At 42.0% G+C, this 14,831-nt stretch overlaps 1 protein-coding gene across 1 annotated transcript in view; it reads right to left on the bottom strand.

Moving 5' to 3' along the window:
• Positions 1 to 13,828, bottom strand: part of rem2 (RAS (RAD and GEM)-like GTP binding 2) — a 29,855-nt gene extending 16,027 nt beyond the window's left edge. Inside the window, exons 1-3 of the mRNA XM_044219937.1 lie at positions 13,373 to 13,828; positions 10,658 to 10,994; positions 8,141 to 8,214 (exon numbers count right to left, since the gene is read on the bottom strand). Coding sequence (XP_044075872.1) covers positions 8,141 to 8,214; positions 10,658 to 10,994; positions 13,373 to 13,384 — 423 coding nt within the window. The 5' untranslated portion in view covers positions 13,385 to 13,828. The remainder of the gene's footprint in view (positions 1 to 8,140; positions 8,215 to 10,657; positions 10,995 to 13,372) is intronic.
• Between the last annotated feature and the right edge of the window lie 1,003 nt (positions 13,829 to 14,831).

Here is a 14,831-nt window from a genome sequence, read left to right as displayed (position 1 = left end):
GCTCAGAGGGAATTGGTAAAGTTTATTTGAGGGTTGGTTTAATCTATAACTTTCCATTGTTTTATTTCTGAAAACTGCACAGTTCTAACCTGTAGAACTGCAAACACAATAAAGTTGTATTTCAACTGGAAATAGGACTCTGAAGCCATAAACACTGGTGACTTAATCAATATGAAAACACATTATTCCCACCAGATAACCCAATCTGCCCGCTAGCTTTGGACTGCATATTATCTGTGTGTATGTGTGTATATGCGGATGACCTTGCCCTACATCCACAGCCCCGAAGGTAAATTCCTGCCCTCTAGAGAGTTTCAGACGCCTGAAAAATTCACATTGTCTCAAGAGGCCAAGTAGTATCGGATCAGACCCTGGAGCAGGAAATTCATGGGGAGCCCCAATTGGCACTCTGTCTGTTTAGACAGAGCACAGGAAAAGACAGGGAGAGGAGGAAGGAGGAGGGGAGGGAGGCATTGGCGTGGAAGGCAGCTCCGCCACCTGTCACTGTCTGATTTAGGGATGAGGAGTAAGAATGGAAACAACAAGACAGAGAGAGAGAGAGAGAGAGAGAGAGAGAGAGACGCTAATCTTTGTAAGCAAAGGAGTACAAACACCGAGCAGACATCGATTAGGAGCGTGATGGAACACTTCAGGAGGAAAACTGTGACCAAGTAAATACACCTCTCTATCAAACGGACAACTCAGGACAGTGCCAACTCTCTCCCTCTCTTTCTTTCTCTCCATTAAGCAGCTCCTCTCTGTCCACAGAGAGCAGGCCATCTGTCAATACCTACTCCCTACACACACACACACACACACACACACACACATTCACATGGACTAACACACAGACACAAAAGCCAAGCCCACACGCAGTAATATTCAAATCATACGCAAATACACACAGAGCAGTGAGCCATTTTCCCTGAAATATGGATGCTTTGTGAGGTTTCACTTGATTGGCATCTTCCTGTATACTCTTCACCTTGCTACAATACATGGCCAAAAGTATGTGGACATACATATTCTGCACAGTGCTTGCGCCAAGTGCTTGCTCATGGTGGGATTTGTTGGGTCTCTGTAATTAATATTATAAAGAGTACAGTCTAGACCTGCTCTATAGGAAAAGTGCAATGAGATAACTTCTGTTATGAATTAGCACTATATAAATAAATAAATAAAATAAATAAATAAATATTCGGTCTACATATGTCAGTGTACTTTTGGTCTGGGGCTGTTTTTCATGCTTTGGTCTAGGCCCCTTAGTTCAAATTAGGGGAACTTAATCTTAAAGACCCTGAAAACCTATTTAATCAGTCATCTCCTTACTATGAGCAATGGGATCCTACATAAACGCAAGATTTTCAGCCAAAGTTCCAAAGTCTGTGATGCTTTGCCTTGTTTGAAGTGGGCGGGACTCGACTGGAAAAAGGTATGTCACATACTTCCACACACCAATTAGGATTTAGCAATATTTGAATCAAAGTGTGATGACAGTTGTAGGCTTGTTTGCTTATGTTACCAGCTCTGTCAATCAAATCCGATCAAGCCACACCCATATAGTCCTGATGAAGCAGATTAGGGGAGTTTTGTGTGTTAAACTAATAATAAATAATACCTAACAATGTTTTTTCTAAACTTTAAATTTGATTGTTGCACATTTAACAGTGAATATTCAATCTGTGGGGAAGGCCCTTTCCTGTTTCAACATAAAGACATGACTTTCTAGGTTGTTTTGGAGAAGAACTGGACTGGACTGCACAGAACCCTGACCTCAACCCCAGCACCTTTTGGATGAATTGGAACGCCAAGTGTGAATGTCATCCAACATCAGTGCCCAGCCTCCCTAATCGCTCCTGTGGCTGAGTGGGCCAGGTTCCAAAATCTGGTGGAAAGTCTTCCCAGAAGAGTGGAGGCTGTTATAATATGTTCCCCAGTCACATATGGCTGTAATGTTCAGGTGTCCACATGCTTTTGCCCATCTAGTGCTCTAATACTTCAATATATATGAACAGATTTAGATTTTCTCAATACTGAGGCTGTGCTCCTCATATTTAGATAACTACATAGCCAACTATAATAATGACAGCTGATTTATATTCGAAGCTACACTTACAATGCTGGCTCTATATTGAAATTATGAATAAATAATAGCCTTATTTTTGGTGGGAGGTTGTTGCTTTGGGCTACATCCTGGAATATCTTTGCCAAACGCCTCATGTTGTTGCCCATCATTTATGACCGTGTATTACTATCTATCTTGCTGATAGCTTTAGTTGAATGAAACTTAGCACTGGTGCTGAATTTCTGAGGCCATAAACATAACATAAAAGCATAACATAAACGAGCATCTGTTATAAGGATCCCTTAAATTTGGTCATTAAAGAATTGTATCAATATGTACTGAGCAGGATATTAACAGTAGAAAAACGAAATTATGTAATGGCAACACTGTTTATAAATGACCATAAACTTTGTCACTTTCTGTTATTTATTGGCTGAAATATACGTCCATATGCATATATCTGTAATAAGCTATGATCGGCTGATAATATACCATGCAGATATATTGGTCGAGCTCTTCTTACCACTGTGCTGCAGCTTCTCACTCTGTTTGAACACAGTCCAATGGGTCAATCATTCAAGCCTTCAAACAGCATGATAAATATTGTTTTCAAAAACAGGAGGCTCACAGTAGAGTCAGACAGGCCTATCTGTTCTATCAATAAAAGTGACAAACCAGGCTTTCTAAGAATTAATTTTCCCACAACTTCCTGTTTCTGGCGCAGATGTTTTTATCAGTGCAACATACAAACACGACTTCTTTTTTTTTTTTCAAAAAAGGAGATTTATCATGCTTTGTGCAGGCCTAACGTCCAGCAAGAAGCTGCAGCTGAGTTGTGTTTCTAACATATCACTAAACTGGAATGTTCATGTGTTTCACAAGTGTTTTTTTTTTTATACGTACAGAAACAATACACATTATGCACACATACATTAACATGCACTCAGAAACACACTCACACACCAACTTTCTAGCACCGGGCACTACATCAGCAACCATTAACAGTGAGGACAATGGATCACTTATCAGACATAATTTGCATAACATGCTGTGGCTCTGCGAGCACTCAAACTATTATTCCTTCCAGTTGTGTGAAAAAAGACACCACAGCATTTGGTCATATTTTGAGAGAGTGCGTGAGCGTGTTTGTGTGTGTGTGTGTGTGTGTGTGTGTGTGTGTGTGTGTGTGTGTGTGTATATATATATATATATATATATATATATATATATGCGCGCATTCCTCATTAGACAACATGCTCCCCACTGTCTGGAACACAGAACCTGAACTATTGCAATCTATTGGCTCCCAAGTCATTTGCTTTGCAGAACAAGATACATGAGCAAAGCAGCTTACGGCCTTTACATGGAAACAAGGTCAAACACATCCCCACCTGTTTGTACAAACATCTGCAGAGTGCGCACACATGCACAGATAAATACATAGACGCTCATGCAACCGTAACGCTTTGCACACATCTGATTCTTTGGCTAGCGTTCTATCTGTCCGACTGCCTGTCAGAGCAAAATGAATGAGCAAGCGGATCAATAAAGATGCAGGGGTGATGAATGATGGGAATGAAAGAAAGACAAGAAAGAGGAAGGAAGAGGAGGAAGGAGCAGAAGCAAGAAGAGGAGACAGAAGAGCACCTTGGTCTTGTAGCTAAGTCAAAATCTGATAATAAGATGACAAAGCTTAGTGAGGATTGGAATTCTAAGTTAGTGAGTTTGCTCTTTTTCTCTCACTTACTTTCTGCTGCACAGAGACAACTCTTCCCTAAGGAAATATATTACAGAGGCCATCTGGCCTGCACTGGCTATGCCACACACACACACACACACACACACACACACACACGCGTAAGCACTGCGTAAGCCGAGCACCAATGATCACGAATGACCACATCATCACCGAACATGCCATGACCACCAACCACCTCACACACACACACACACACACACACACACACACAGGAGGGTGGTGTAGTGAGTGCCCCTGCATGACCCAGATTCAAGCTTTAATATGACGGCATGCATGTGGAGCCTCCACCCTGCTGAGGTGTCCATTAGCAAATCCCTGCATCCCTACTGGTTTCAGGGATGCTGTTCTGTTGTTGACCTCACTATGGAGGGAGGAGGATAAATGAGGATTTCCCTCCAGGAAACAAGTATCACATCATTAGTAAAAACATTTCGTGACCCTATAATTAAACGAGTTATTCACATGGCACTATTCTTTGAAAAGTTATTAACATTTTGTGTAGGTTTACTGTATTTTTAGCTTTATGCACTAATAGCCTCATAATTTGAAAAAATAAAAGCTTCTACCTCCAAAGTAGTTCTCTAACTTGGTTCTGTAAGGTTCTAACTGCCAATCAGCACTTTGAAATGTACACAGGAGGACCAATCAGGTTCTACCTCTTGACTTGTTGCCACCCTGCTCTGTGATTGAGGTTACAGGAGCTGAATCAATCGTGAAATTGTGCGCAATCAGAACTTTTAAAACCCGGAAATGTATGATCATATTGAAGCCATTGTGAGTGACACTCTTACAGATGACAATTAAGTTGAGAGACATTTTTTGTCTTGTTTGATCGGCTACCATGCTAGACAGCTAGTTTATGAATGTCAGTTGCACAGCTCGTGCTAACATTTATAGGCAAAATTAATGTCATGACACTGACACAGTTGAAAATGGGAGCTAAGTTGATTCATTTTTTTAAATCTTGTTTGAACATGATGAAAAGCTGATTTTTACCATTAGCTACCATGTTAGACAGCTAGCTCACTAATGTCAGTGTCATCTCACGCTAACGTTTGTTAGCAAGAATTAATGTCATTATTAGTAAATCAGTTACAGTGACTACTACTGAGATAATGCCAATTAAAGCAAAAATATATATGTGTAGGGATGTTAGATACATTCAGCTTTCTAGTAGGCTAGTATACATTTTAGTGAAGTGATGCTAACTCAGTTTGTGTCTGTTTATAATTTCTGTACATCAGCCATGAAGTGATGATAGATACATTCAGAGCTCAGACCCTACCAGTGATTTGTACTGTTTTGAGTTGCATTATTGGTAAAACTTTATGAACTAGCTGTATTGTCAGTTCAGATCTGTCAGTGAAAATCTTGACCAAACGTTTTAGTGACGAAACTTAAAACATGTTGCTGAATTGTTGCCTGTGCCCAAAATATCTTAAACCATAACTCCAGTAACTGATTTTGTTTAGTGATTTATCTATTTCTTTTTTCAAGAAAAGCAGTTTTCTGTGAGTTTTCAGTATTAGAAGATGCTATCTGCAATCCACCTGATCTAGAAAACTGCATTTAAAATTCTAATAAGATTTGAATAGTATATATTTATCCCTTAAATACAATGCAGCAGTTGAGATTTCAACTTTAGCTTCTCTTTTTTCTTGATCTTGGTTCACACAGAATATTCTACACAGATAAATTGAGTAGTGACTCCCAGCGGAGAGTAAAACAAACAAACTGTTAAGGTATAATAGCTTATGTGGATTAAGGCAAGAAATGAGAAACTGTAAATAGTCCAGAACGACTCTCTTAAGGCTGCAGAACAGCAAAACAGGAAAGAGAAAAATGTCCAGGGAAGGAACTCCCTGGACACAACGGCAAAAGCTGTCTCTGTTCCAAGAACTGGATGGTGGAACAATGTTTTTCTTCCCTTCTAATCGCGCAAAAGAATGTGGTCAAGCAGCAATTATCTTCTTCCAAATTACATCCTGGACTTTTTCTCTAATTTGCTTTAACATAATAAACGATCCTGTCCTCCGGGGCAGCAGCAAATTCTCCCCACTGCGCTCTGATAAATACACACATATACATCATTGGCCTACATTTTTCCAGGCCCCAGGCTGCACCTTTTGGTTGTCTTTAATAAATATTTTAATTTCAAGCTATCAAATAATAATGGAAACTCGGAGCTCGGAATAAATTCAGACACACGCACGGACACAGACAGACAAACACATTAGAGAAAAGGGTGAGAGGGCCCTCTGGTCCCCAGTGACCTCAATCTCCCACTTGGTTCCCCACATACAGAACCCAGTTGGCTGTTTAACAGATACATTACACAACCAATGTCAGTCTAAAGGCGAAGGACAGCATGGGCCGGCTAGGTCAAGGCCAAGTGTGTCAGTGTTTCTATTTTGGGCACATGGATGACTTATTTAAACCATCCAACCCCCGTGACATCAACAACACTCACAACGTCCCAGCGTCTGGCTGAGCAGACTCTCGGCCTTCTGTGCATGTGTATGCTGGTGTGTTTTACACATTCAACCACGCCGATGCAGCACGTGCACGTACACACACGCGTCTGTCAGCAGAGTCCATCACGTGCATCTGCACTTACAGTAAGCTCTACCTGCGGTTTGTTGTGCGCTGCCCCCTGCACTGCAGTTGGGAAAATTACAACTCCGGCTCAATCGGCTGTGAGTCAAGCCACGAAAGCACTAGAAGGAACAATCGCTGAATGTGAATGTAACAGTTTTTCATCTTTTTTGGCAGTTTGTATTGCAAGGGAACGATGAGGCGCTGATCGGGCTGGCCAGAGAACGGATGAAGCCCCACAGCCAACACTGTCGGATGCTGACTGTTCTAGCATGATCTTATGCGTGAGTGAGTGATTAAGTCAGCCCTGTATGTGCGTACATGAGAGTGCATGTGTGTGTCTTTGCATGTTGCTATGGTAACTTGGGTGTAGGTTGGGGTGCCCCATGGAGAACACTTGCAGCTTGTTGCAAGGCCAGAAGCCCTGCCTCTTGGGACTGGCGGTTAACGCTGTTCCAGTTCAATGCCACAGCACGCATTAGATAGCTGGACGTCTGTCTCCGCACCTGACTCTGTGTGTTTAAGTTTGTATCCGTATGTGTCCATATGTGTCTTTTATCTATGGGCAGTACCACAAAAAAGCACAAAAACATGAGTATGAATTGGCGGCTGATTTTTGGGATTCTGTCCAGTCCTCTCTGCCTCCCCCCACTGCTGACGGCCCTGGAGTCACTCCAAGCTTCCCGCTGGCCTGCGTCTGTTGCTTCAGCCTTAATGCCCTGCCTTGTATTAACACACACAGAATAACAAATGCAATTAACTCTCAGTGAGATTTAACCATGGCAGAAAGGGGCCAGTGGAGAAAGGCGAGCAAGAAAAAAACAAAAAAACAACAAAGAGTGAATGGACAGGGAGATTTGGAGATGATGGCAGCTGAAGGAGGGAAGGGCAACATAATTGGGAGTGAGAAAGGCTGAAGAGAGCTTACAGAAAAAGTGAGGAAGTGAAGAAATGAGCTAGCTTTCAGTGTTCCCCAGGGCTAAATGTAGCTGCGTGTGAATAATTTAACCATAAGGGGAGCGCCCCTGAAGGCCGAGTGGACATCAGGAGTAAGATGCATCAGGGATGATCCACCCTACGCACTAATTAGAGTCCTCACCCGTTCCATCACGTTATTAATAGGCATTAATTACTGCATGCTTTTTGATTTCGCATAATGTCCTCAGTGTCAGGAGGAGCTTTTTGACAATATGTTTTTGGTCTCTGCCTGCTGCAGCTCACGTTTTTCCCGCTCAGAAATAATCTCCACAAGGTCGTATTAACTCATTCACACTGTTCAGCTCCAACGGTTGATGATGCATAACCGCAGCAATTTTATCCCTCGCCAAAATGTTCTTGTTAACTGTACGTTTGAATTGTAACAAGTAAGGTTAACAAGAGAGTGAGTTCCACTTTTCCGAATAAGAGAACTTCAAAAAGCTCAAGTACAGCGAGCACAGCTGCTCCAGCAGGATTCCCTGTACAGTGTAGCACACAGACACACACATAAAATCAAAAAGTATGAACACACTCTTTACACTCGAATACACACAAATAATTTGCCCATCACAGAAATTGAACAAATTGCCTTTTCCATTTCACAGACAAAGAACGTCAAAACCCGAAGTAAAATGGGGCTTAGAGAGCAAGAGATCACCAGAGGACAAAAAGACAGGGAGTCGGTCTAAACTGTATGAGATAAACGAGACAGCGACTGAGGCGTGAAGCTGACAGTAGCTCACCTGTTTCCAGTTGTCGAAAATGACGACTTTGCTGTCCTCGTCGTCGACTGTCACTGTGCACTCGTAGCCCTCACCTGCAAGCAAATACCCATGTCACACACATCAGCACACACAGTATGACTCTGGCATTAAATACTGGGGGCACTATATATTGCAATACAAAAATGTGGCAGTATGCATTGTGGAGTCGAAATGAACTGCAATATTAACTAAAGTGAAACAGCAGCGGTCTTAACTGCTGCTTGAAAATGTTGACAAGTTAATCGAGGTCTTAAAAATGTTCTTGACCTACTCCAGAAACCTTAAATTGCTTTTGTTTAAATTGGGTTATGTGGCCAACTGACGTGTTTGGAAAACATTTGCTCCTTATCTTTATGAGGACATTCTTATCTAGACATTTTTATACTCCATTTTAAAGGATAAGCCTGGTGATATCCTTCATTTTTCTTATTATCAACAAATCCCATGAAAAGAAAATCAAAACCAACAATGTTTTAGCCATACTTTTCGACTTCCCCTGCCCTATCTGTGGCACCCAGCTCCATACCTGTTTGTTCCTACTGAAGATGTAAATCTTAAAAAAATATTTGTATTGGTCACAAAGACTCCTAAAACAACTGGGCACTGTAGTTTTTAGCAAATAGCTTACAAACGGGAGTAAATAGCGTATTTGATGTGGACTATTTCCAGCGGCAGATTAATATACATTTGCTGCAATATCAAGTTTTTACAGCGACAGTGTATGTGGGATTGACTCAAAATAATCTACAGTACCCAGTGCAACTGTGTAACATGTTTTTAATAGTTTTTGGACAATAAAGAAGCTCTATAGCACAGAGGAATAAGATATATCAGGCTTTGTTTGCACGGACAATAGTTGCTAGTAGGATCAATTCTTTGCTGGTTATGGTCTTTTCAAGGGATTTGTTGTTTAATTAAAAAAAAGTAGAATACCACCAGACTATCCTTTTATGAAAATGCTTCAAAAGGCTGCATTTTACATGAAAATTAAAAAGAAAATCTATAGGTATAAAGTAAAAAAAGGTTGAACTTAAAAATGGTTGTAAAATCGTATGGTCCTGTATTATGTATTGTTCCAAACCGTGAGCTGACTATCAATACACCCCAAGAAAATACACTACCTTTAATTGCATGGTTGCTTTTAAAATACACATTAACCCAAAACAGCTTGAAATAAGTTGGGAACCCCCACAATGATGAATGACATGTCTATCTTAAGGTACAAGCACACCAAATCTCCTAGTGTTAATCTGTGCTGTCTTTTGCTGGTAATTACTTGGTGAGGACCCGTATTGATTGTTGAGGCGTTATCCCTCTCACAGAGCTAAGATGGTGCTAGAGCATCTGTTCAAAATTATTAAAAAAGTGGTAATTAAATAGGTGCTGATTAGGGTTTTTCAACACTTTGCAATATTGACGTGTAGTTCGGTGAATAATTTAGCACATTGCTAAAATTTCAGATGAGGATGAGAGCGCCATCATGGAAGCATGAACAAGCTCCTTGGATGAATATGCTTTTTCTGTCCATTTATGATGCATGAATCCAAGTGTACTACATGGGCAGTAATGAATACTGCATGGCGTGAGTCAGGGGCAAGTCAGCTTTATGCTAAGAGAGTAGTCACCTCTTAGTGACACTGACTTATCAATAGGCTGGTTGGATGGTTGAGGACCAGAGCTGATTATCTTCAGTGTTGCAGTATGACAGACAGACCTACTGACTGACAGAGGGAAAAGGAACTCAAGGCTGTTTTTAGCAGCTTTAAAGGGAAATATACCCAAAGGGGAAAATACGGTTATTCGCTTTCTTGTCGAGAGTTAGATAAGAAGATGGATACCACTCTCATCTGTTTGTTAAATATGAAGCTACAGCTAGCAGCTGGTTAGCTTAGCTTAGCATAAAGACTGGAAAAAGGGGGCAACAACTAGCGTGACCCTGTCCAAAGGTAGCACAAAAAAATCCACCTACTAACCAATACCACTGTTATGTCTGTACGCTAAATATGTAATTAAAGCCAGCAGCTAGTTAGTTTAGCTTAGCATAAAGGTTGGAAACAGGGAAACAGCTAGCCTGGCTCTGGGACCAGTTGCCAAGAATGATTAATTATTAATAATGAATATTAATGTTAATTATTAAACTTTAGAGCTGCTGGTAGGCAGATGATTTTACCTTTGGACAGAGCCAGGCTAGCTGTTTCCCCCTTTTTCCAGTCTTTATGCTAAACTAAGCTAACAAGCTGTTTCCTGTCTTTATGAAAAGCTAAGTTGACCTGCTGCTAGCTCCAGCTACATATTTAGAGCACAGACATTAGAGCGGTAACAATATTCTCATCTAACTCTCGGCATGGAATTGTGACTGTTTTAACTCTACACAAAGTGTCTAAATGAAGCTTTTCTAAAGTTAAACCTTGAGACTGATTTAAAAAGGTTTCCCAGTCCTAACACAGGTGAACATGCACACAAAAACACTCCACCAATTCCTGTCCAAGTCTTTACCACATGCTTGTGTCTCAGAGTCTATAGAGAGGGATCTGTCCGACTGCCCGGCCAGAGATAAGGTTAGCGCCGACTTGCCCACGCCATTCTGTCCCATTAGCACTATCCTCAATGCCCCGCCATGGCTGTGGTAAGCCGACTGGGCAGCTGCTGATTGGCTGAAGGACTCATCTCGAGGCGCCGCTGTGTCACTGATAGGCAACGTGGCAGGTTCCTCCAAGCCCGGGATCCAATCGCAGTCCTCGGATACAGCCTCTTCCCTCCGCAGCTGGTGTTTGACAGGCAGAGGTGTGCTTCCACGCCGGAGGGGGGGCGCCGTGGTGAGAAACATACTGTACTAGAATGAAATTGAAACAGATAACAAAAAAGACATATGTGTAAGTCTAGAAAGGAGCAATTGGACAACATACAGTTGTCATTGTTGTCTAGAGAATAGTCCAAGAGGTCCAAACAGGGTAGACTGCAGATCTACCTGTAACACTGTCTATTCTGGTAAATGTTATCACTGAAGAATGGGGGAAGGGTGTTTCCACTGTGTGTATAAAGAGGAGGGTGAGACAGATAAGTGGCAGTGTGAGAGAAAGATGCTGATGAAGACGCAGAGTGTGTCAAAGGGAAACCTAAGAGAGGAAGAGGGAGACTGCTATGGGGGGGGTGAAAACGACACACAGAGAGGAGAAGACAAAAGAAAGAGGAGGTGGAGGTATATAGAGAAATAACCACAAGGGAGGGACAGAGGAAGCGAGGCTGCAGCTGTGTGTAATAAGGGCATAAGTGCGTTCAGGTGGCTCTATACTGTACAGTGTGTACATAGTGACTTCAGCATGGATTCACACGAAAATAGGTCAGAATCATAAAGTCTTGATCTCCATCCCTAGTTATTTTAAAAAAGGGAAAGCTGTCAGAGGTTTTCTGAGAAACGTGTGTGTTTGGGTAAGTGTGTCCGTGCATTTGCATAATAGTGTGCGATTTGCAGCCGCAGCAGGTCAACCATAGACGACCCTCATCAATATTAATACACCAATTAATCTTGCTCCAGCCGCACCCCTAGGCATCTGTGGCCCAGTGTCTGCCTGTGGCAAAGCTTAGTACAGTATTGACGCTTAATTAAAGGGGATTGACACAAAAACAGGAACACCACAAAGGAAAGTCTGACAAATTACAATACGCTGAATCAATACCTCTCTGACAGAGATTCTAAACTTCACAGAATTAGGATTTATCTCAGGGCTGTTGTATTGGATTGCATTAGATTGTTAGGTTGTGTCTCCTGTAGCACAGACATTTCATGGTTTTGCTTTGTTTTCATAACATCCTTTAAAATACTGTATAATTAGCTAAGTATAGCAGCAGTACCATTATATACTATATAATATAAAAATATATGCCATAGAATAATAATATACTTCAGAAGTATATATGTATAGCACAGTACAGTGCAGTACAATTGGACAGTCTAGTGTAATTTACTCTGGTATAGTATAGTATACAGTGATTAAGTATTGTGTAAGTGGAATGTAGTATTGTATGGTACAGGGTTGTATATAGTGTAGTGTATTGTTGTATTATAGTATGGTATAGTGTAATGTATCTACTGTATAGTGAAGTGTAGTATAGTTACAGTTGTATAGTAGAGTATAGTACAGTGTAAAGTAGTGTGAAGTATAGTATAGTACAGTATAGCATTGTGTAATGTAATGCAATATAGTATAGTGAGGTGTTGTGTAATGTATTGTTGTACAGTATATAGTAGTATAGTAGGACTTTATAATAGCAGTTGAGGGGTGGCTGCTTGTGACACACACAGTTATGTAGCTGCTTACACACTCTTTCTCTCTCTCTCTCTCTCTCTCTCTCTCACACACACACATCATTCACACAGGCTCACTCAGGTAGCTCAATTAAGTTAAATGAATGAGCTAATCAATTAAGCATGGCCTTTATTGTCAGCGGTGCTCAGGGGAGCTATACATGGAGAGGCAGGGAACTCTGACCGCGGGCTGAGCCAGTGTGTCAGGGGTTAATCTCCTTCTCTCGCCAGGCTGTCGAGAAACTAGGGCAAACAACAGTGCACAATACAAAATTAATACTACAGGCAATGTTTTTATTCTTGCGTCGTTACTGCTCAGTTACACTGACTGCCACTTCTTTACCAGCTGCAGCCTCGTTATGTCTAGCGTGATTCTTCCAAACCATGCTGACTGTACAGCTCCTTATAAATCCATTTAGAGTATCTATGAAATAATCTATGTGGAACGAAATTATCCGCCCAAAGAGAGAGACGGATCGATGGATCGACCACCTTTAAGACCCTGGCTAATACAAAAATGCTGCACAAACATCACAGCAAATCACTGAACCATCTTATAACAATGATAGAAAATCCAATATAGAGCGTAAAAAATACTACAAGGCACATACAGGTTACTATAGTCATTAGTGAGTAGCACAGACATACTAAGTCTAAATCATATCCTGTCAAAATGCTCCAAATTCTAAAGTGAATTCCCACACAGTAAGATAGTGTGAGAGGGAGAAACCACAGTGTGCTGCATAAAAACATTGATTAGATCTCGTGCTGTTCTCTGAGATACACATTTGAGAGTGTGTGTAGTCTACCTGTGTGTGTGTGTGTGTGTGCGCGCGTGTGTGTGTAGTCTAGGCTATTATGAAGAGCGCACGTTTAATGGAGGTTGAAAATATGTGTCGCCTTACCTGGTCAGCCATGGTTATCTATAAGTCTTCTCTTTATGGAACAAGTGCTGTACTTGCAACCGCCTCTGCCGCCCGGTTCAAGTCATCTGTGCTGGGTGCAGACCCGGCATCACACATTCACAACGGCGGTAACAGACGGCGCACAAAAGAGACGCACCACATTGCGTTTAACATGCTGTTATTCTGCCCGCTCCGGCGCGTAAAATCCTCTTCTGGTGACCTGAAAGGAGAGGTGCGGCGCATGGGAAATTTGGGATCTGAAGTAGTAGGCTGTAGGGAGGATAAAGAGGGCTACACCTGCGTCTCCGTTTGGAAGAAAGAAACCCATCCGCACAACAACACATCCCCTTCTGTTCTTTTGGCGTCCCAACAGCAAGCACCTCCAATTAATACCTGCATCTCTCTCTCTCTCTCTCTCTCTCTCTCTCTCTCTCTCTACATGGGGTATTGGGGGGCGCGTCCTTGGGTGAGTGTAGACTGATCTTGCAATGGGTTGGGTTGGAGGTGGAGGGCGGGATGGTGAGGGTAAAGTAGTGCCACTCATTTCCTCCAGTGTAAATGTCAGCTGAGATGCACAGGTTCCTTCAAATGTGTGCCTTTGTCAAACACCGGTCTGGGCTTTTCCCGGTCAGTTTCACAGTCAGTTTGTTGTGTGCTGTGAGGTGACGCGGCCGCCAGAGGGACGCCTCTTGGAGAAGGTGCCATGAGTGTTTGCACAGAGGAATGAGATTCGAACTAAATCCAAGAGCAAATAAAACATTTGTAATGACATAGAATAACTGATGTTTTCATAGGTGATGAGCTTTTACATACAGATTTTACAGATCTTTAACACAAAGCTGTGTTACAAATTTGGTGCATGGAGTGTGAAAGACAAAAGCATTTACAAAGACACTATTGAGTTGCATTGTGGGAATTGTAGGATCCATTTTTAAGGAGCTTGACCTAGGATATCTTGGCCCCTGCTGTTTTGATTTTGACCATTCATTTTTTAATCCGTCTCTTGCAAGTCCCTCAACTTAACAAAAGTGCAATGCTTAATTGCTGGAGTGCCCCTTTAATTTCAGAATTTCAAATTGTTTAATTTCAAATGAGAACATGGTTTGTAGTCCTTGTTGTTTAAAACGTAAGCTGACCACTACTGCCCCCCAGATCTCTCGGTGCTTGCAATGTGAGGGCCCCCACACCCCTTGGTGTTTAAAACATCAGGTGACCACTCAGGCACCTGGGCCCCTCAGCGCTTACAGTTTGAGGGTCCCCAGGCCCCTTGGCATTTAAAAAGTGAGCTGACCACTAGGGCCCTATAGGCCCCTGGGCCCCTTGGCACCTACAGTGTAAGTGTCCCTGGGCCCCTCCGCGCTTAAAGCATGAGCTGACCAGTAGGGGCCCCACAGCGCTTACAGTGTGAGTTGACCACTAGGGCCACCAGGCCCCTGAATTCATATATCAAGCGTAACAC

This window comes from Siniperca chuatsi, linkage group LG13 (assembly GCF_020085105.1).
Source record: "Siniperca chuatsi isolate FFG_IHB_CAS linkage group LG13, ASM2008510v1, whole genome shotgun sequence".
NCBI lineage: Eukaryota > Metazoa > Chordata > Actinopteri > Centrarchiformes > Sinipercidae > Siniperca > Siniperca chuatsi.
Note: the sequence above shows the minus strand (reverse complement) of the source record. Positions and strands in the feature narration are given on the sequence as shown.